The sequence below is a fragment of the Ovis aries genome, chromosome 2 (genome assembly GCF_016772045.2).
Source record: "Ovis aries strain OAR_USU_Benz2616 breed Rambouillet chromosome 2, ARS-UI_Ramb_v3.0, whole genome shotgun sequence".
NCBI lineage: Eukaryota > Metazoa > Chordata > Mammalia > Artiodactyla > Bovidae > Ovis > Ovis aries.
Window position 1 is genome coordinate 10,449,945 of NC_056055.1, and position 19,562 is coordinate 10,469,506.

At 42.6% G+C, this 19,562-nt stretch overlaps 2 protein-coding genes across 3 annotated transcripts in view; one reads left to right on the plus strand and one right to left on the minus strand.

Annotated features, from left to right (window-relative positions):
* The first annotated feature begins 59 nt into the window (after positions 1–59).
* On the plus strand, positions 60–13,593 carry CDC26 (cell division cycle 26). The gene is made up of 4 exons (XM_027964107.2): positions 60–249; positions 7,521–7,630; positions 8,090–8,211; positions 13,167–13,593. The coding sequence occupies exons 3-4, from the start codon at positions 8,131–8,133 to the stop codon at positions 13,341–13,343; spliced, it is 258 nt and encodes an 85-aa protein (XP_027819908.1). The 5' UTR covers positions 60–249; positions 7,521–7,630; positions 8,090–8,130; the 3' UTR covers positions 13,344–13,593.
* Positions 13,594–14,989: 1,396 nt separating this feature from the next.
* SLC31A1 (solute carrier family 31 member 1) overlaps positions 14,990–19,562 on the minus strand; it is a 34,854-nt gene continuing 30,281 nt past the window's right edge. For both annotated transcript variants that reach the window (XM_004004000.4, XM_060408906.1), the window contains exons 4-5: positions 19,390–19,558; positions 14,990–18,282 (exon numbers count right to left, since the gene is read on the minus strand). In XM_004004000.4, coding sequence (XP_004004049.1) covers positions 18,081–18,282; positions 19,390–19,558 — 371 coding nt within the window. In that variant the 3' untranslated portion in view covers positions 14,990–18,080. The remainder of the gene's footprint in view (positions 18,283–19,389; positions 19,559–19,562) is intronic.

Genomic DNA, 19,562 nt, shown 5'->3' on the forward strand with positions numbered 1-19,562 from the left:
CCGGAAGTGGTCCTAGGTCCGACGCAGCATCCTGGGAGGCGTGGAGCATTATGGGAATCGTAGTAGGAGGGAGTCTGGGCGAGTTGAGAGATGTGATCTGTAGAGCCTCAGAGAGAAGCACGCGGAGGCCAAGGTTCTGCGAAGAGAGAAACTCAGAGGCAGTGTGGGAAGTGTAGTCCAGTTGGCTTAGCGGATGATTCGGGGTGGGCGCCGAGGTTCCGGAAAGGGACTGAACAGGCCTGAAAAGAGGTAGGTGCGGGGAATCGCGCGGCTGCGAACTGAACTCAGGGAGCGAATCGAGGGATTCCGGGGCCTACTATCGGCTCCCGGCCCGGCCAGGGGCTCTAAGTCCTCCTGGCGCCAAGGCCTATGTTGCCATGGAAACTCTCGCCCTGGACCCTTGAGTGCAGCCCAGGAGCTGCGGCGGGAGTGCTGTTCTCCTCCACTGTCAGGAAGTTCTCTTGGCAGTTTCTTCTGGGCTGGGTAGGTTTTCGGTGAATTTGGGCAGTGGTGAAACAATAAGTTCAAAGAGCCCTCTAGCGCCGAAGTGAAATAAAGACCAGGCGGAGGAGCCACGCCCCGCTTTTGCTGTCTTCAGCAGGTCTTTCTGTCTTATTCCGAGAGAGATGATGAATGTGAGGCGTCAGGTAAACTGCAAGCAAGCAACTTGCACGACTCTGCTGCCCTGGGTGCTGGGGCATCAGAGGCGGACAAGACAAGATTCTTGCCCCCTTGTAGGGCGTGAAAGTGAAAGTGAAGTCGCTCAGTCGTGTCCAACTCTTTGCAACCCCATGGGTTCTCCATCCATGGGATTTTCCAGGCAAGGGTACCGGAGTGGATTGCCATTTCCTTCTCCTTGTAGGGGGTGGAGATGCTCAAAATATTGATGTTTCCAGAGCTGGAAAGAGCCCCCTCCTCTCCCCTAGGCCTCTTTCCGATAATAATGCCTATTTACTGTGAAAAATTCTGAAAGAGATGGGAATACTAGACCACCTGACCTGCCTCCTGAGAAATCTGTATGCAAGTCAAGAAGCAATAGTTAGAACTGGACATGGAACAACAGACTGGTTCCAAATCAGGAAAGGCATAGTAAAGGCAATATATTGTCACTCTGCTTATTTAACTTATTAGATGCAGAGTACATCATGCAAAATGCCAGGCTGGATGAAGCACAAGTTGGAATCAAGATTGCCGGGAGAAATATCAATCACCTCAGATATGCAGATGACACCACCCTTATGGCAGAAAGTGAAGAAGACTTAAAGAGCCTCTTGATGAAAGTGAAAAAGGAGAGTGAAAAACTTGGCTTAAAACTCCACATTCAGAAAACTAAGATCATAGCATCTGGCCCCATCACTTCATGGCAAATAGATGGGGAAACAATGGAAACAGTAACAGACTTTATTTTGAGGGGCTCCGAAATCACTGCAGATGATGACTACAGCCATGAAATTAAAAGACGCTTGCTCCTTAGAAGAAAAGCAATGACAAACCTAGACAGCATATCAAAAAGCAGAGACATTACTTTGCCAACAAAGGTCCATCTAGTCAGAGCTTTGGTTTTTCCAGTAGTCATGTATGGATGTGAGAGTTGGACTATAAAGAAAGCTGAGCGCTGAAGAATTGATGCTTTTGAACTGCAGTGTTGGAGAAGACTCTTGAGAGTCCCTTGGACAGCAAGGAGATCCAGCCAGTCCATCCTAAAGGAAATCAGTCCTGAATATTCATTGAAGGACTGATGCCACAGCTGAAACTCCAATACTTTAGCCACCTGATGCAAAGAACTGACTCACTTGAAAAGACCTCGATGCAGGGAAAGATTGAAGGCAGGAGGAAAAGGGGACAACAGAGGATGAGATGGTTGGATGGCATCACTGACTCAATGGACATGAGTTTGAGTAAGCTCCAGGAGTTGGTGATGGACAGGGAAGCCTGGCATGTTGCAGTCCATGGGGTCACAAAGAGTCAGACACAACTGAGCAACTGAACTGAACTGACTGAGTGTTTGCTAAACGCCAGGTTTCATTACAGGAATTTACGCTGCAATGTGACATTCAATCCATATAACAATAGACACAGACCAAAGGAAACCAAGATCTAGTGAAAGGTGAAGCCAGTTGTCCAAGATGAGTGGGGATGGAATTAGAATCTCTGCCTCCAATTGTTGTTCAGTTGCTCAGTCATGTTGGACTCTTTGCGAGCCTATGGACAGCAGCATGCCAGGCTTCCCTGTCCTTCACCATCTCCTGGAGTTTGGTCAAACTCCTGTACATTGAATTGATGATGCTGTCCAATCATGTCATCCTCTGTCATCCCCCTCTCCTGCCTTCAATCTTTCCCAGCATCAGGGCCTTTTCTAATGAGTCGGCTCTTTGCATCAGGTGCCCAAAGTATTGAAACTTCAGCTTCAGCATCAGTCCTTACAATGAATATTCAGGGTTGATTTCCTCTAGGATTGACTGGTTTGATCTCCTTGCTGTCCAAGGGGCTCTCAAGAGTCTTCTCCAGCACCACAGTTTGAAGGCATCAATTCTTTAGTGATCAGCCTTTTTTTATTGTCCAGCTCCCACATTGTATATGACTACTGGAAAAACTATAACTTTGACTATATGAACTTTTATAGGCAAAGTAATGTGTGTGGTTTTTAATATGCTATCTAAGTTTGTCATTGCTTTTCTTCTAAGAAGCAAGTGTCTTTTAATTTCTGGCTGCAGTCACCATCCACAGTGATTTTGGAGCCCAAAATAGTCTGTCATTGTTTCCGTTGTTTCCCCATCTATTTGCCATGAAGTGATGGGACCAGATACCATGATCTTAATTTTTTGAATGTTGCGTTTTAAGCCAAACTTTTCACTCTCCTCTGTCACCTTCATTAAGACTCTTTAATTCCTCTTCACTTTCTGCTGTAAGTGTCATCTGCATATCTTAGGTTATTGATATTTCTCCCTGCATTGATTCCAGCTTGTGCTTCATCCAGCCCGGCATTTCGCATGACGTACTCTGCATAGAAGTTAAATAATCAGGGTGATAATATACAGCCTTGACGTACTCCTTTCCCAGTTTTGAACCAGTCTGTTGTTCCATGTCCAATTCTAACTGTTGCTTCTTGACCCGCATATGGGTTTTTCAGGAGGAGGTAAGGTGGTGTGGTATTCCCATCTCTTTCAGAATTTTCCACAGTTTGTTGTCAAAGGCTTTAGTGTAGTCAATGAAGCAGAAGTAGATATTTTTCTGGAATTCTCTAACTTTTTCTATGATGCAAGGCATGTTGGCAGTTTGATCCCTGGTTCCTCTGCTTGTATATAAATTCAGCTTGTGCATCTGAAAGTTCTCAGTTTACATACTGTTGAATCCTAGCTTAAAGGATTTTGAGCATTACTCTGGCTAGCATGTGAAATGAATACAATTGTGTGGTAGTTTGAACATTCTTTGGCATTGCTCTTCTTTGGTATTGGAATGAAAACTGACCTTTTCCAGTCCTGTGGCCACTGCTGAGTTTCCAAATTTGCTCGCATATTGAGTGCAGCACTTTACAGCATCATCTTTTAGGATTTGAAATAGCTCAGCTAGAATTCCATCACTTCCACTAGCTTTGTTCGTAGTGATGCTTCCTAAGGCCCACTTGACTTCACATTCCGGGATGTCTGGCTCTAGGTGAGTGATCACACCACTGTGGTTATCTGGGTCATTGAGATCTTTTTTGTATAGTTTTTCTATGTATTCTCGCCACCTCTTCTTAATATCTTCTGCTTCTGTTAGGTCCATACTGTTTCTGTCCTTTATTGTGCCTATTTTTGCATGAAATGTTCCCTTGGTATCTCTAATTTTCTTGAAGAGATCTCTAGTCTTTCCCATTCTATTGTTTTCCTCTATTTCTTTACCTTGTTGACTTAAAAAGGCTTTCTTATCTCTCCTTGCTGTTCTCTGGAACTCTGCATTCAAATGGGTGTATCTTTCCTTTTCTCTTTTGCCTTTCATTTCCACAGTTTTCACAGCCGCTTTTTTTCTTAACTATTTGTAAGGCCTCCTCAGATAACCATTTTGCCTTTTTGCAATTATTTTTCTTTTGATCACTGCCTCCTATACAATGTTACAAACCTCTATCCATTGTTCTTTAGGCACTCTGTCTATTAGATCTAATCCCTTGAATCTATTTGTCATTCCACTCTATAATTGTAAGGGATTTGATTTAGGTGATACCTGAATGGCCTAGTGGTTTTCTCTTTGTTCTTCAATTTAAATTTGAATTTGGCAATAAGGAGTTCATGATCTAAGCCGTAGTCAACTCCCAGCCTTGTTTTTACTGACTCTGTAGAGCTTCTCCAGAGAAGCCAATGGCACCCCACTCCAGTACTCTTGCCTGGAAAACCCCATGGATGGAGGAGCCTGGTAGGCTGCAGTCACTTTCACTTTTTACTTTCATGAATTGGAGAAGGAAATGGCAACCCACTCCAGGGTTCTTGCCTGGAGAATCCCAGGGACAGGGGAGCCTGGTGGGCTGCTGTCTATGGGGTCGCACAGAGTCAGACGCAACTGAAGCGACTTAGCAGCAGCAGCAGCATAGAGCTTCTCCATCTTCAGCTACAAAGAATATAATTAATCTGATTTCGGTATTGACCATCTGGTGATGTCCATGTGTAGAATCTTCTCTTGTGTTGTTGGAAGAGGGTGTTTGCTATGACCAGGGTGTTCTCTTGGCAAAACTCTGTTAGGCTTTGTCCTGTTTCATTTTGTGCTCCCAGACCAAACTTGCCTGTTACTCCAGTTATCTCTTGACTTCCTACTTTTGCATCCCAGTCCCCTGTGATATAAAGGACATCTTTTTTTGGTGTTAGTTCTAGAAGGTCATGTAGGTCTTCACAGAACCATTAAGCTTCAGCTTCTTCAGCATTAGTGGTTGGGACATGGATTTGGATTACTGTGATATTGAATGGTTTGCCTTAGAAATGAACAGAGATCATTCTGTCATTTTTGCGATTGCACCCAAGTACTGCATTTTGGACTCTTGTTGACTGTGAGGGCTACTCCATTTTCTTCTTCTAAGGGATTTTTCCCCATAGTAATATAGTGGTCATCTGAGTTAAATTCGCCCATTCCAGTCCATTTCAGTTCACTGATTCCTAAAATGTCAGTGCTCACTCTTGCCATGCCCTGTTAGACCACTTCCAATTTACCTTGATTCATGGACCCTGGACTTCAAGATCAAACCAGTCAATCCTCAAGGAAATCAGTCTTGAATATTCATTGAAAGGGCTGATGCTCCAGTACTTTGACCACTGATGCGAAGAACTGACTCCTTAGAAAAGACTCTGATGCTGGGAAGGATTGAATGCAGCAGGAGAAGGGGATGACAGAGGATAAGATGGTTGGATGGCATTGCTGACTCAATGAACATGAGTTTGAGCAAGCTGTGGGAGTTGGTGATGGATGGAAGGCTGGTGTGCTGGCGTCCATGGGGTCACAGAGTCAGACATGACTGAGCAACTGAACTGAGCTGACTGATGGACCTAACATTCCAGGTTCCTATGCAGTATTCTTCTTTACAGCATCAAACTTTACTTTCATCACCAGACACATTCACAACTGCATGTTATTTCTGCTTTGGGTCAGCCTCTTCATTCCTTCTGGAGAACTGGACACCTACCAACCTGGGCAGTTCATCTTTCAGTGTCGTATCTTTTTGCCTTTTCATAGTGTTCATGGGGTTCTCAAGGCAATAGTGCTGAAGTGGCTTGCCATTCCCTTCTGCAGTGGACCACGTGTTGTCAGAACTCTCCACCATGGCCCGTCTGTCTTGGGTGGCCCTACAGCACATGGCTCGTAGAGTCATTGAGTTAGGCAAGGTTGTGGTCCATGCGGTCAGTTTGGTTAGTTCCCTGTGATTGTGGTTTTCATTCTTTCTGTCCTCTGATGGATGAGGATAAAAGGTTTGTGCAAGCTTCCTGATGCGAAGAACTGGCTGTGGGGCAAACTGGGTCTTGTTCTGGTGGGCAAGGCCATGCTCATCTCCAGAGCAGGCACTTTTATATGTTACTCTATACTGCTCCCTAGTGGTGAGCTTTTTACAGTTTGCAGAAAGGTTAGAATGTGTCTCAGTTCTTTTTTTCTTTTAAGCGTTCTCCACCCTTGGAACTTTGGCCTCCTGTACTTTTTTTCTACATTGGAATCAAGATAATATCTGATTTAGTACAAAGCAATTTGAAATGTGATATGCCAGTGTTTTATATTGATAAGGGATATTACTTGTGTCTGTCCCAACCTTCGTGGGAGGAGGAGACGTTTCTTCCTTGGTGTATTTCAAAGTCCTGTCTATATCCTAGATACATGTATTAATAATTTATATCTGTACATATATTTTTGGTTTTTGTTTGTGTGTTTTTTGCTTGGTAAGAAGTGAATTTATTTAGAGAGAAACACACTCTACAGAGTGTGGGCCATCTCAGAAGGCGAGAGGGGCCTATGCATATTTTAAAGGAGCTTTCACTTACATGATTCTCATGTAATCCTCTCCCTGTGGCCTATGTACAGTTTTTATAGGAGGGTGACTTTTTTTTTGTTCCTTCTTGAGGCGTGTGGATCTTAGTTCCCCAACCAGGGATCAAACTGGTGCCCACTGCAGTGGACACCCAGAGTCCTAACCACTGGACTGTCAGGGAATTTCCCAGGAAGCTGACTTTTATTAATCAAACTGAGCAGCTAAGACTTTATCTGAGCTGCTGCTGCTGCTAAGTCACTTCAGTCGTGTCCGACTCTGTGCGACCCCATAGGCGGCAGCCCACCAGGCTCCCCCGTCCCTGGGATTCTCCAGGCAAAAACACTGGAGTGGGTTGCCATTTCCTTCTCCAGTGCATGAAAGTAAAAAGTGAAAGTGACGTTGCTCAGTCCTGTCCGAATCTTAGTGACTCCATGGACTGCAGCCTACCAGGCTCCTCTGCCCTTGGGATTTTCCAGGCAAGAGTACTGGAGTGGGGTGCCATTGCAAAATAGGCGTAATTTTGCCAGCATCATGGAATGTCTGTGCTAAAGTAAACCTGAGAATGTAAAAAGAAGAGTGTGGCACAGTGCTCAAGAAAAGTTCATTCCACTTTCTTTTTGGTTTGGATCTCTCAGTTTATTCAACAAAGCATTTACTAATGGTTATTATAGATGATCTCTACTGAATACCATGAGGATATAAAGATGATGCCATCAACAGGTTTTAAACTCAATTGAGGAGTTTTATTTTCTTCTAAAAGGAAAAAAAAAGCTTTTTTTTTTTTTTTTGTAGCATAAACATTACCTTGGGTTTTCAGATTCCAGAGTGTTCTCTTGAGCCTCTGTGTATATTTATTCTCTCTGCCTGGGATGCCTTTAATCCCCCTTTTCTGCCTGTCCTTCAAAAATCAACTTAGACATCATCTCCTCCACATCCCTGTTCACCCCACTGGGTTGGGTGCCTATGTGATGCCATTACATTACCCTCATCAAAGTTCTTACTACAGTATATTGCGGTTTTCTATTTATGTTTGTTTTCCCCACAGACTGTGACTATGCCTTTTAACTCAGTAGCTGGAGCACAGGAATTGTTGGTTGAATGAATAACCCATCCATTGAAGACCTATTTAGACCTTGAGGATAACCCTGTGAACTGGTGAGTTAGAAGGAGTTTTCATATGATTTCGCAAACTGATTTTAGCATTCAGGAGTGATCATAAGTCTCTCACAATTCCCAGATAGTGTTGGTCAAATCTATTTCCTACTAACTATACTGAATTAAAATTGTGATATGTTAGCTTTATTCTCTTAGCTGGAATATTTCTCTGGGAATGGCCATGAGATTAAAGTGATTGATGCCTAGAATCCTTTTATAGGCAGCTGGCTATTTTAAATTCTGGAAGAAAGAGATTTTTGTAATTACAGAGTTGTGGATCTGCGTCATGTAATAAAAACGTGATAATTATATCCCTCAGGACTTAGAAGCCAGTGTGTGATTCCAGATGAGTCTTTTGTATCACCATTTGTTTTTGTGTGCATGCTTACAGACTGATCTTACGTTTGTAGCTGGGATTTATGCCTTACAATTTTTTCTCCTCTCTACCATTTTTAACAGCTAAGAGTTTACTGGATCTGCCCTTTAGTGTTGATTTCATTATGCTGCGACGAAAACCAACCCGCCTGGAGCTGAAACTTGATGATATTGAGGAGTTTGAGAGCATTCGAAAGGACCTGGAGGTAAGAGTACAACTTTCAAACCCTTAGGAATATTTAAAACAGTAACCCTTAACTTTTGAACTCCAGATTCTCACACCAACAGCTTGTTTGAAATCTCTATTTGGATGCTTTACAGGCATCTTAAACATAATGTTTTAGCTTCCTGTGTCTGCCGTAATGAATTTCCACAAACTTGGTGGTTTCAAACAACAGAAATTTAGGCTTTCACAGTTCTGCAGGCAAGCAATCTGAAACCATTATCACTGATCCAAAATCAAGATGTCACCAGGACTATGCTCCCTCCAGAGACCGTGGGCGATGGTTCTGTTCCTTGACTGTTGCAGCTTCTGGTGGCTGCTGGCATTCCTTGACTTGTGGCCACATCAGTCCGGTGTCTCTGTCTGTAATCACGTTGTCTTCTCTGCCTGTCACGTCTCCCTGTGCCCTCTCTTACAAGATACATGCATTGGCATTAAGGGCCCACCCACATATTCCAGGGAAATGTCCCCATTGCAGCACCCTTAACTGAATCACATCTACAAAGACCGTTTTCACATACAAGGCAACGATTACAGGATCCTGCCGCCTATGGGGTTGCACAGAGTGGGACACGACTGAAGTGACTTAGCAGCAGAGCAGCAGCAGCAGCAGCAGCAGCTTTGGAGGTCATTATTCAGTGTACTACACTTAATATGTTAAAACAAAAAACTCTTGATATCTTCCTCGAACCATTTTCACCTCAGTATACTCTATGTCAGTATCTATATAGTTGCTCTTGCCATAATCCTGAGAGTCAGTCTTAAGTTCTCCCTTTCCCTCACCTTTTATATTCAATTTTTCCATAAATCCTTTGGTTCTACCTCCAGAATATTTCTAGTATCTACCCATACCTTTTTTATCTCCACTGTTAGAACCCTGTTCCAATAACCATTATCTCACTGCACAATTCGAGTAGCATCCAAGTTGTCTCTCTGCATTCATTATTGTATTTTCAATCCTTTCTCCATTAGGTATCTATATAAAGTGATCTTTAAAAAATTTCAGCTCATGTTATTCTCATGCTTGAAAGTCCTCAGTGGTTTCCTGAACCTGGAATAAAGCCTCAGTTCCTTGTCATGCCTCCAAGTGTTTGTATGTTCTGGCCCCTCTCAGGTCTCATCTGCCACTCTTGCCTTGCCCTCTGCACCCTAGGCACATTGGTTTCCTTTATGTCCTTGAACATGCCAAACTGTTTATAACTCATGGCCTTTGCACTTGTTATTTTCCCCTGCCTGGAGTCTTTCCTCTTTCCTCATGTCTCAGTTTGAATGTGACCTCCTCAGTCTGAGAGGCCTCTTCTGACCCTGTCCAGCTTCGGTGTTTCATTCCTACCCATGCTCTCTCCATCTCATTAGGATCTCTCAGAACACTTTATTCTTTTATTTCATAGCACTTATTATAATTTACAATGATTTGTTTATTGTAAAATCACTTACATTAGGAACGTTGATTGTAAAAATCATGCCTGTCTTCTCCACTGTTGAGTTCCTAGCATCTAGTAGGAGTTCAATGTGTATTTTTTAAGCATAGCCTTACCACACGGTATTAGATGTCAATCAGTAAGACTTAAATTCCTTACTGGCTTTTGGAATAAAGTACAAATTCCTTAGGATGACATAAAAGGCCCTTTTGATCTGGTCCTTGGTCATCTCTCCACCTTATCTTCTCCTGACGAGTTATCTTTAATTTCAGTGTCAATAAACACTGTGCACTCTTTCCCTGAAAGTCCCTTATGGTTTAAACTTCAGTTGTAAACTTCAGTGTTAGTCTCATACTGAAATTTGAGCTTGCAGAGTCAGCTCCCCATTGAGTTACTTTTTTTTTAATTGAGTTAATTCTTATGACTGAGTAGTGTTTCATGGTGTATCTAGATAGATGTAGATACAGATACACCACATCTGCGTTATCCATTCATCTGTCATGAGGCACTGAGGTTGTTTCCATATGTTGGCTATTGTGAATGACGCTGTGATGAGCATGGTGGTGAACTCATCTTTTTGAAATAGTGTTTTCATTTTCTTTGGATATATACCCAGGAGTGGAATTGCTGGATCATATGGGAGTTCTACTCTTAACTTTGTGAGAAGTCTCCATTCTGTTTTGCTTACTGGCTGTACCAGTTTACATTCTCACAGTGTGTGGTTTCCTTTTCTCCACGTCCTCTCTAACACCTGTTATTTCTTCTCTTTTTGATAATGGCCATTCTAATGAGCATGAGATGATATCGCATTGTCGTTTTGATTTGCATTTCTCTAGTAATTAGTGATGGCACCCCACTCCAGTACTCTTGCCTGGAAAATCCCATGGATGGAGGAGCGTGGTAGGCTGCAGTCCATGGGGTCGCTAAGAATCGGACACGACTGAGCAACTTCCCTTTCATGCATTGGAGAAGGAAATGGCAACCCACTCCAGTGTTCTTGCCTGGAGAATCCTGGGGATGGGGGAGCCTGGTGGGCTTCCGTCTATGGGGTTACACAGAGTCAGACACAACTGAAGTGACTTAGCAGCAGCAGCAGTAATTAGTGATGTTGAACATCTTTTCTTATACCTGTTAGTCATCTGTCTGTCTTTGGAAAAATGTCTATTCAGATTCTTGGGTCATCTGTTTTTTTGTTGTTGAGTTGTATGAGAGTTTTATATATCTGGGGTATTAATCCCTTATCAGATAAATTATTTGCAGCTGTTTTCTCCCGTTTAGCACCCTGTCTTCTGATTTTGTTGATGGTTTCTTTTTCTGTGCCAAAGACTTATAGTTTGATAGAGTCCCATTTATTTTTCTTTTGTTTCCCTTGCCTGAGGAAGGCATACCACCTATGTTTTCTTCTAGGAGTTTTATTGTTTGAGGATGTCTTATAATAAAGTCTTTAATCCATTTTGAGTTAATTTTTGTGTAGAAGGCAGTGGCACCCCACTCCAGTACTCTTGCCTGGAGAATCCCATGGACGGAGGAGCCTGGTTGGCTGCCGTCTATGGGGTCGCACAGAGTTGGACATGACTGAAGCGACTTAGCAGCAGCAGCAGCATGGTGCAAAATAGTGGTTTAGCTTCATTCTTTTGCATTGGCTGTTCAATTTTCTCAGCAGCATTTATTTAAGAGACGGTCCTTTCTCCATTGTATGTTTGTTGCTAAGTCACTTCAGTCATGTCCGACTCTGTGCGACCCCAGAGATGGCAGCTCACCAGGCTCTTCTGTCCCTGGGATTCTCCAGGCAAGAACACTGGAGTGGGGTGCCATTTCCTTCTCCAATGCATGAGAGTGAAAAGTGAAAGTGAAGTTGCTCAGTTGTGTCCGACTCTTTGAGACCCCATGGACTGCAGCCCACCAGGCTTCTCCGTCCATGGGATTTTCCAGGCAAGAGTACTGGAGTGGGGTGCCATGCCTTCTCTGATGTTCTTTGCTACTTTGTTGTAAATCAGTTATCTGCATATGTGAAGGTTTATTTCTAGGCTCTTAGTTCTGTTCCATTGATCTGTGTCTTGTTTTCTGCCAATAGCATGCTGTTTTGATTACTGTGGCTTTGTAGTGTAATTTGAAATCAGGGAATGTGATACCTCCAGCCTTGTTCTTTTTTTTCAAGATTGCTTTGGCTCCTTGGGGTCTTCTGTGGTCCTATACAAATTTTAGGAATTTTTGTTCTATTTCTGTGAAAAATGTTGTTGGGATTTTGATGGGGATTGCATTGAATCTGTAGATTGCTTTAGGGAGTATAGACATTTTAACTGTCCTATCCATGAGCATAGAATACCTTTTCATTTCTTTGTGTCTTCAGTTTCTTTCAACAATGTCTCATTTTTAAGTGTACAGGTCTTTTTACCTCCTTGGTCAGATTTATTCCTAGATGTAAATTTATGCCCTGATATTTTTGTTCTTGTTTTTAATCTTTTTACTACAGACAGTTATTTAGTGGGTTTCACTTGTTTTAGAGCAACTTTGGAGGGAGGAATAGTTTTTGTTCTGTGCTAAAATGGACAGAAAACCTGGTATTTTACTTGTTACTAAAATTAGTTTAATTACATTTTGCTGACTCTGGATTTTGAAATAGTCAGCAGTTGTTCACAGTTGGAAGCCTTTTCAATGATTTCATTTTAGTTGGATATTCTGAATTTCTCACAGCTTATAAAATGATATCATCCTGTGTCTTTTAGAACTTGTCTTGACAAAGGTGTTTAGGGAGAGCTTTTCTAATGTTATGTAGGTAGTATAACCTAGAGAGTAACTCAGGAAGGTCATTATGTATTTATATATATATAAAGTAATACCTCACTGATGCACTATATACTTTGATGCTGGCATTTAAAGGCTCCCAGTTCAGCAGTGGTGAAGAATAGCAGTAAGTGCTGAAGAATAGCAGTGATTCCAGGGATTGGGATTGGTGTAGGGGAGCTGTTCTTCTAATAAGGAACTCTCAGGTAGGGTAGTTGTAGGATGTTAGTTTCTCTCTTTGAAAGTGATCAAACATTGACTGTGAATTCTGTAGTAACTTGTGGCTGGAGCCAAACCTTTTATCTGAAAACAAAAATGAATTCCCCAAGTCAGACAGACCTCATGATAAGATAGCACAAACTTTCTATTCTCGTGTTACATTTAATCTCATGGTGTCATCTGTTAATTTCTGGTGGTTATTGTTTTACCAGTCACGTTGATTTCCATCTATTGTGTGGACTTTGCTCTGTCATAGCCCTGATTCATCTTCTATTTTAATTGTCTATTTCCCTTTTAGACTGTGATATCCTGGAAGGTAGGGCTTACATCTTTTATCACTGCATCCTCTTATATCCTCTCGGACCCCTAACCATCTAAACCTAGGATTTCAGCTTATTGTTGTGTAATCCCAAACCCTATCCTTTTCCCTAATGCCTAAAACTTTGTAGGTGCTAAATAAATGTTTGTTAATGAATAGAATATTGCCTTAACATGAAAACATTTAAACTTTCAGACACGTAAGAAACAAAAGGAAGATGTGGACATTGTAGGAGGCAGTGATGGAGAAGGTGCCATTGGACTCAGCGGTGATCCCAAGAGCCGGGAACAAATGATTAATGATCGAATTGGTTATAAACCCCAACCAAAGCCCAACAATCGTTCATCTCAATTTGGAAATTTTGAGTTTTAGAGGTGGATTTTCTTGTGTGCCAGAGCCCTGGAATGGAGTACAATGATGGTAGAAACACAAACAAGATTTAGAGAATGGAGTGCTCGAAGTCAGGCAGAATATTTTACCTCCTGCAGAGAAATACTTCTGCATGAGATTATGGATGCTTAACTTTCACTCTGAAATTCAAACTCTGGTTTGTCTCTGGAAAATTTGACTCGATAAAACTTGTCTGATTTTTGTTTTTAAAAATAAATATATTTTTGGGAAAGTGTGTGACATCCTTAATGAAATATAATAGCACCATTAAATTGCTACATCATTCTTCTCATCTTAATTAAAAGACCCTATGCACAGAATGGGCTTTCCCAGGTGGCTCAGAGGTAAAAGGAATCCCCCTGCCATCGCAGGAGACGAGAGTCTGATGCCTGGGTCAGGAAGATCCCCTGAAGAATGGCAACCTACTCCAGTATTCTTGCCTGGGCAATACCATGGACAGAGGTGCCTGGTGGGATACAGTCCATGGGATCGCAAAGAGTTGGACACAACTTAGCAACTACACAACTAACACAGGACACATCCAGTTGATCCCTGTAACTGATTTTCACTTAATTCATTTACTCGACAAGTATTTTTTGAGTGCCTCCTATGTGCCAGGTACCATTCTAGGCACTTAGTAACAGCAGTGAACAAATCGAGATCCCTGCCCTTGTGGAGATTAGAATCTCACGATTTTGTATAAACCTGATTCAGCTATGGATTTCCAGAATCTTTATAGAATGGCTTTGTAACTAGTTTGAGAGGATAGGCAGTGGAGTGTTAGCATTCCAACCATCCCAGTTTTCCTTCTTTCCCAAACTGCCTGAGAGCTTTCCTAACGAGTCAATCTGAGAGGAAGCTCAGAGACTAGAATTATGTCCTGTTGTTTTCACTGTTTAATTCAACTACTGGGAACTGCCAACTATAGTAGAAAAGAACCTCTGGAATCAGCAGTTCTGTAGAGACCCACTAGCAGGATTTTACCCAGCCTTTCTGGGGTAGTTTAAGTCTGGGTAATCACAATGTGGGGGGCAGGAAGAGAAGAGGATATATAGTTTCACGTCTTCCCTACCATTCTTACAATAGTTTTATTCTTCCACTTTCAGCTGGGATTTTCCATTCTTTTATCTTGAAAACACAGCAATAGTGGCTCCAGATAGGGAAAACTGAGTTCAATTATTTTGAATGCTACAAAGGCCAGGATCAAAGAGTGAGAGAAAAAAAATCATACAAGACTGCCTCAACCAGTCACTGTGGCTTCCCAGCATGAGTGGGCACAGAAGCACAAAAACATTGAGGCTTCTGAGTTTCTTCTTCCCTCCTAATAGCCACACTCAAGAGGATGTTCTGTCAGCAAAAAGGGAAACGATTATGATATGATAAAATCTTCAGCGTACTGAGATATTGCATCTTCATTAAGACTGTCTCCTGTGCAAAAGGTCATGTGAACTCTTCTGGCGTGTACAAAGCCTGTTGTTTAAAGTAGGAGGAGGACAGTGAGATGAAACTATAACTGGGTCACGCCACCTGAAAGACGGACATCTTAAAAACTGATGATAATGGCTGGAGTCCATGTGGACAATGAAGAGACCACTGATTCTGACATCACTCTGGGTGGAAGACACACATAGAATCACAAAATCAAAATATTTATTTGTTCTTTTGCACATGACACTGTTAAAATATTCCTACGACAGCAATACTGCCCTCCAGGAGCTTACAATCTAAAACAGTCAACATTAATTGTAGACCCAGTGATTAAGGCATTATATCAAATGCAGACTTTGTATCTTTAGATGTATCTTCTCAAGGAAGCAGCTGGAGAGGGCAGGACCAACAGTAAATGACATGAAAGTATACTCCCTACCACCTCCCCTTCCAGCTTCTACAGGGAACCCGAAACCAGTGCCCCACAGCCTAAAAGGGAATTTCAGACAACCCTACCATAGAAGCAGTGAAGAAACTACTGACTCCCTGGTGGACAGAGGCCTCTGTCTGTGGGCAGTTAGGGGCTGAATGTTCCTCTGGCATAGGTTGGAGACGGTACCTAAGATTTTGTAACTTAGTGGATAGTACCAGGTAGCCCTTTACCCAGCCTCATAGAAATTCCAACAGGACAATTGCTCCTCAAAGTGTGCTTAGGGTCTCGAATGAGTTTTACAGCTTCCAGTTGGTATCAATATCTAAACCCACTGCACAGCATTGTCCAGTGCATTGGGAGGGCTAGGGAGATTAATAGACTAGATGTATAGGATAAAAGACTGAAAGACAGTAAGGGGCCAAAGACAGGGCGATACAGCTTCCACTTGTTGTGAACAGGAGGAAACGAGCAATTTGCATCCAAAAGGAACAAAGTCAGGCACTAAAATTCTAAATGAACAGGGGTACAGATATGAAAATCAATAAGATTATCAACATTAACACAGTCCAAGAACTCAAGAAAGACAGAATTTAAGGTTTACTTCCCCCCCTCCCCCTTCACTAGTTTCTTCCTTTGGCAACCTAGCTCAAGATCACAGAATTCAGGTTTCTCATGAGACTCTATCTTGAATACCCAAAGACACATCCCAAATTGCTTCTCTCTGAGAGTTGGAAATTCGCAGCATTTTGTCTTAACTGGCTTTGATTTTTCACATCTTGAAAATAACCTGATAAGGTTACTTCATAGCAGATCATGACGATGTCTAGAGAGTACCAGGGTTACTACTAAACATTGATTCTTATTTTATTTCTCAGGGTTTTATTATTCATTGGCTTCTGAGACAATACAGGCTATTTGTACCTTAATGTTGGATTTTTATCAGTACCTGTCATTCCCTTTGCTTATACTAAGTATCAGCACTACAAGGGGTTGGAATGAGAGAAAAACATAAAATTCTAAGTGTTGGTTCTTAGGTTTTAACCTCGATCCGGTAAGCTCATAAGCCTCTCTTGGTTCAAAGCCATGCAAGTACGCATTTGTCGCCCTCCAATATTTAACTGGCATCAACAGAGTAAGTACAAACTTCAAAACCACAACAGAGGCCAACAGGATAGCTGTGTTTTCTCTCTCCTGCCCTGAGGCACAAAAGGAGTCTAGCACCAAGGAGGGCAGGATTTAACAGACCAGCACAAGAGTCACTATACAGAGGTAGGCTGGACTGGGAACAAGACTGCAGCGTAGACTAACGAGAATAAAAATCCAATACGATTCTTTACTGAGGAAAGCAATTTTTGGCCACTTGTGATCTAATTAAGCTCTCCGCACCCCGAGTAACAAAGATGGTCATGCAGAGAATGAGGATCTGCCTGGTATGCCTTTGGATGTCAGGGCTGAGGAAAATCTGCCCATCAGCCAACCACAACCTAAGCCTCTCAGAGAGATGGCTGGGCTTTTGCCCTTCTAACCCAAGACTGGCTGATTTACATTGCAGATCAAAGGTCTTTCTCAACCTTCAGGCTACTTCCAAGAAACTACAGATCTTTAAAAATAAGGACTAGTGATTTCATACATGCTAAGAAAAGTTTACTTTGGCTCCAGCCCTTCTGTGCATGTGGGCCTGGGCACACAGACACAGCCAGGGCTGAATAAATGTTTGTGGAATGATTAAGTATTGACCAGCAGCATTTAGTACATGAGTTAAGCCCAGACACACCACCTACTGATAGCAAATCAAATTCCCGTGCCCGGTGCCAGGTAACTCACCCACTAGGTGATACTCCCTTAGTTTAAAGCAGAGATGCTCAAAGTATGGTCCCCTGATCATCAGCAGGAGCATCACTTGGGAATTTGTTAAAAATACTGATTTAGGAGCTCTGGGTCGAGGCCCAACAACTGGGTTTTTAACAAGCTCGCTAGGTGATTTTCTGATGCATGCTAAAGTTTGAAAATCACTGGTTTAGAGGCAGACACATGAAAACAGTAACAGAAGAAAATGTTTAAACGCTTGCTTCATTCAGCTGTGACATACTAAGGTACCAAGTCAAAGTAAAAATGTCAATGGTTTCATTTTAAAATATCTATTTTCTCAAACTGATTGTCACCTTTTTTTCTTGATTAACAAGTTCATTCTAATTAAAATGTTGAGTGGGAACATAAGTTGATTAGTCAGCCACCCAGGAATGCACTGTCCTGCAAGTTCTGGGCCTGTATTTATACAGTCTCAAACCATCTCTGACCCTACAAAGATTTCAGTGCAACACGTCTCATCTAGGGAAGGCATAACCTATCTTCCACTCATTGAGTCCAAAGACTAAAACATGTTTGGGTTCTGGGTTTAGCTGGGCAAGACTTTCCCTTGCCTGCCATCAATCCTGGCTAAAGTTAACCCATTTCCATCACTGACCCAGGAAAAACCCATCAAATTCACAAACTGTCTGTTTAAAAGAAAAAAAAGAACACAAGACTGAAAAAAAGGAAGCAGGCGATCGAGCCATTGAACAGAAAGCTACCCGGATTAGATAAGAACATATAACTCGGATCTAAGATAATGAGGGAGGAGAGGACTTCTCCTGAGTGGCTTCACCTCAAGAGAAACGGGAAACTCAGCTCATTAGGGAAAGAAGTGTGGGGGGAAGGAAGTTACCACTTTAGCTCAGAGACTGTAAGCTAAACCTCTGTTGAGCAGGTGTATGTGTGTTGTAAGGAGATAAGGAGCAAGAAGAGAAGGTGGCATCCTGTCTTCCAGTCTTGAACTGCTTTCCACTGCAATCGATAAGGCCACACCATGGACTGAGACGTTAATGGCAATGCTCTGTGATGTCCACTACCACCGCCTTCTTCCAGCTGAAGAGGAAGTACCCTGTGCCAGCCCCAGCTGCTACAGCGATGCAGAGGTACCCGTTGTAGGTCATGAAGATGAGCATGAGGAAGTAGCTGATGACCACTTGGATGATGTGCAGCACTGTTTGCAGGAGGTGCGGGAAGCTCAGCATCTGCTGCCTGGAGAGTAAACAGGGACACAAGAGTTAGGGCCCCAGGAGTGCTCAGGCAGCTCGGCACGCGCTTCAGGGGCAAGAAAGGGAACAGTTGTAGTCATGAGCTCAGCTTGAGCTGCCCTCTCTCAGTCACCTTGGCAACTCCAGGGTACTTGTGTCTACGCAAGTTTTGTTTATTGGTCCTTGGAATGAAAAATGATAGGGCTATGAGGTTAATAGACATCAGCCAGATATGGTTCTATGGCAGCGGGAGTCAAGCTCTTCAGGAGGAGGGCAGAGGGCGGCTGCAGTGTGACTCACCCCCACGGCGGAGCCTGAAAGGGGTGACCCACACCCTCCCACACTTATTGCTGCGAACATTTTCAGGCCTTCCACCTTCGCAAAGCTCATACTCTTAAAGACTTGGAAACAGAATTGACGGTGGGGTGGTATAGTAGACAGTTCTTAATTAGGGATCAGGAGACCTGGCGGTTTATCTCCTCTGTCACTCACTAGTTCTGTCAGCTTAGATGAGTCGCAATCTGGTTGGCCCTCAATCATGGGTACTACTGGAATAAATAATATTGTGCTTACTTGAGAGTAAGACATTGGTCTATAGGATTCCTTGAATTCCAATTTAGCTTTAAGATCTACGTTTCTATTATAACGGAATTTTAAAAAGCACTTGCCAGTCTGTGGGGAAAACCAAGTCATCCAAATACTTTAAGTGAAATACAGACCTTTGCATAGTGTTATAACAAAATGAGACCAGAGGTGGGCAGGTACCACTTTCTATAGAAAGGAATCAACAGGGTTCTGCCATTCTTGTGTACCCTTACCTGAAACTTCTTTCTTTAACTTGTTTATTATTATTTGACTAATATGTTAAAATGATTCCTTTCCTTTTTCCAAAGTGACCAGCACTTAGAATTCAGAATGAACTCTAAGAAGAGTTAATATCATTCCTCTTTCGACCTAATGACTCACAACCCCAAGCCTCCACAGAGTGCTGATCAAGGTGATATGGAATCATTAACTCAAGAAAAGGGCTGTTGCTCATAAAATAGCCACTTTGCTATTTGGCTAGTTCAGCTCTACAGAACTTCCACTTGGATCTGTTCAATCTCCTTACCCGACAGTTTTGTGTGTCTCCATAAGGATGGTTCCATTTGGTCCTGGGACGGGCATGGAATTGTACCGAATGCTGACTTGGGACTTGCGCAGGAGGCCCTCTCGGGCTATCTTGAGTCCTTCATAGAACATGGCTAGTAAAAACACTGCCACGAAGGCTCCAGCCATTTCTAA

Excerpts from the sequence above, each read along its gene's own strand:
- CDC26 (XM_027964107.2), top strand. The coding sequence starts at position 8,131 with ATGCTGCGACGAAAACCAACCCGCCTGGAGCTGAAACTTGATGATATT. Across the intron at positions 8,212-13,166 it reads GCATTCGAAAGGACCTGGAG|ACACGTAAGAAACAAAAGGA; the intron begins GTAAGAGTACAA and ends TTAAACTTTCAG.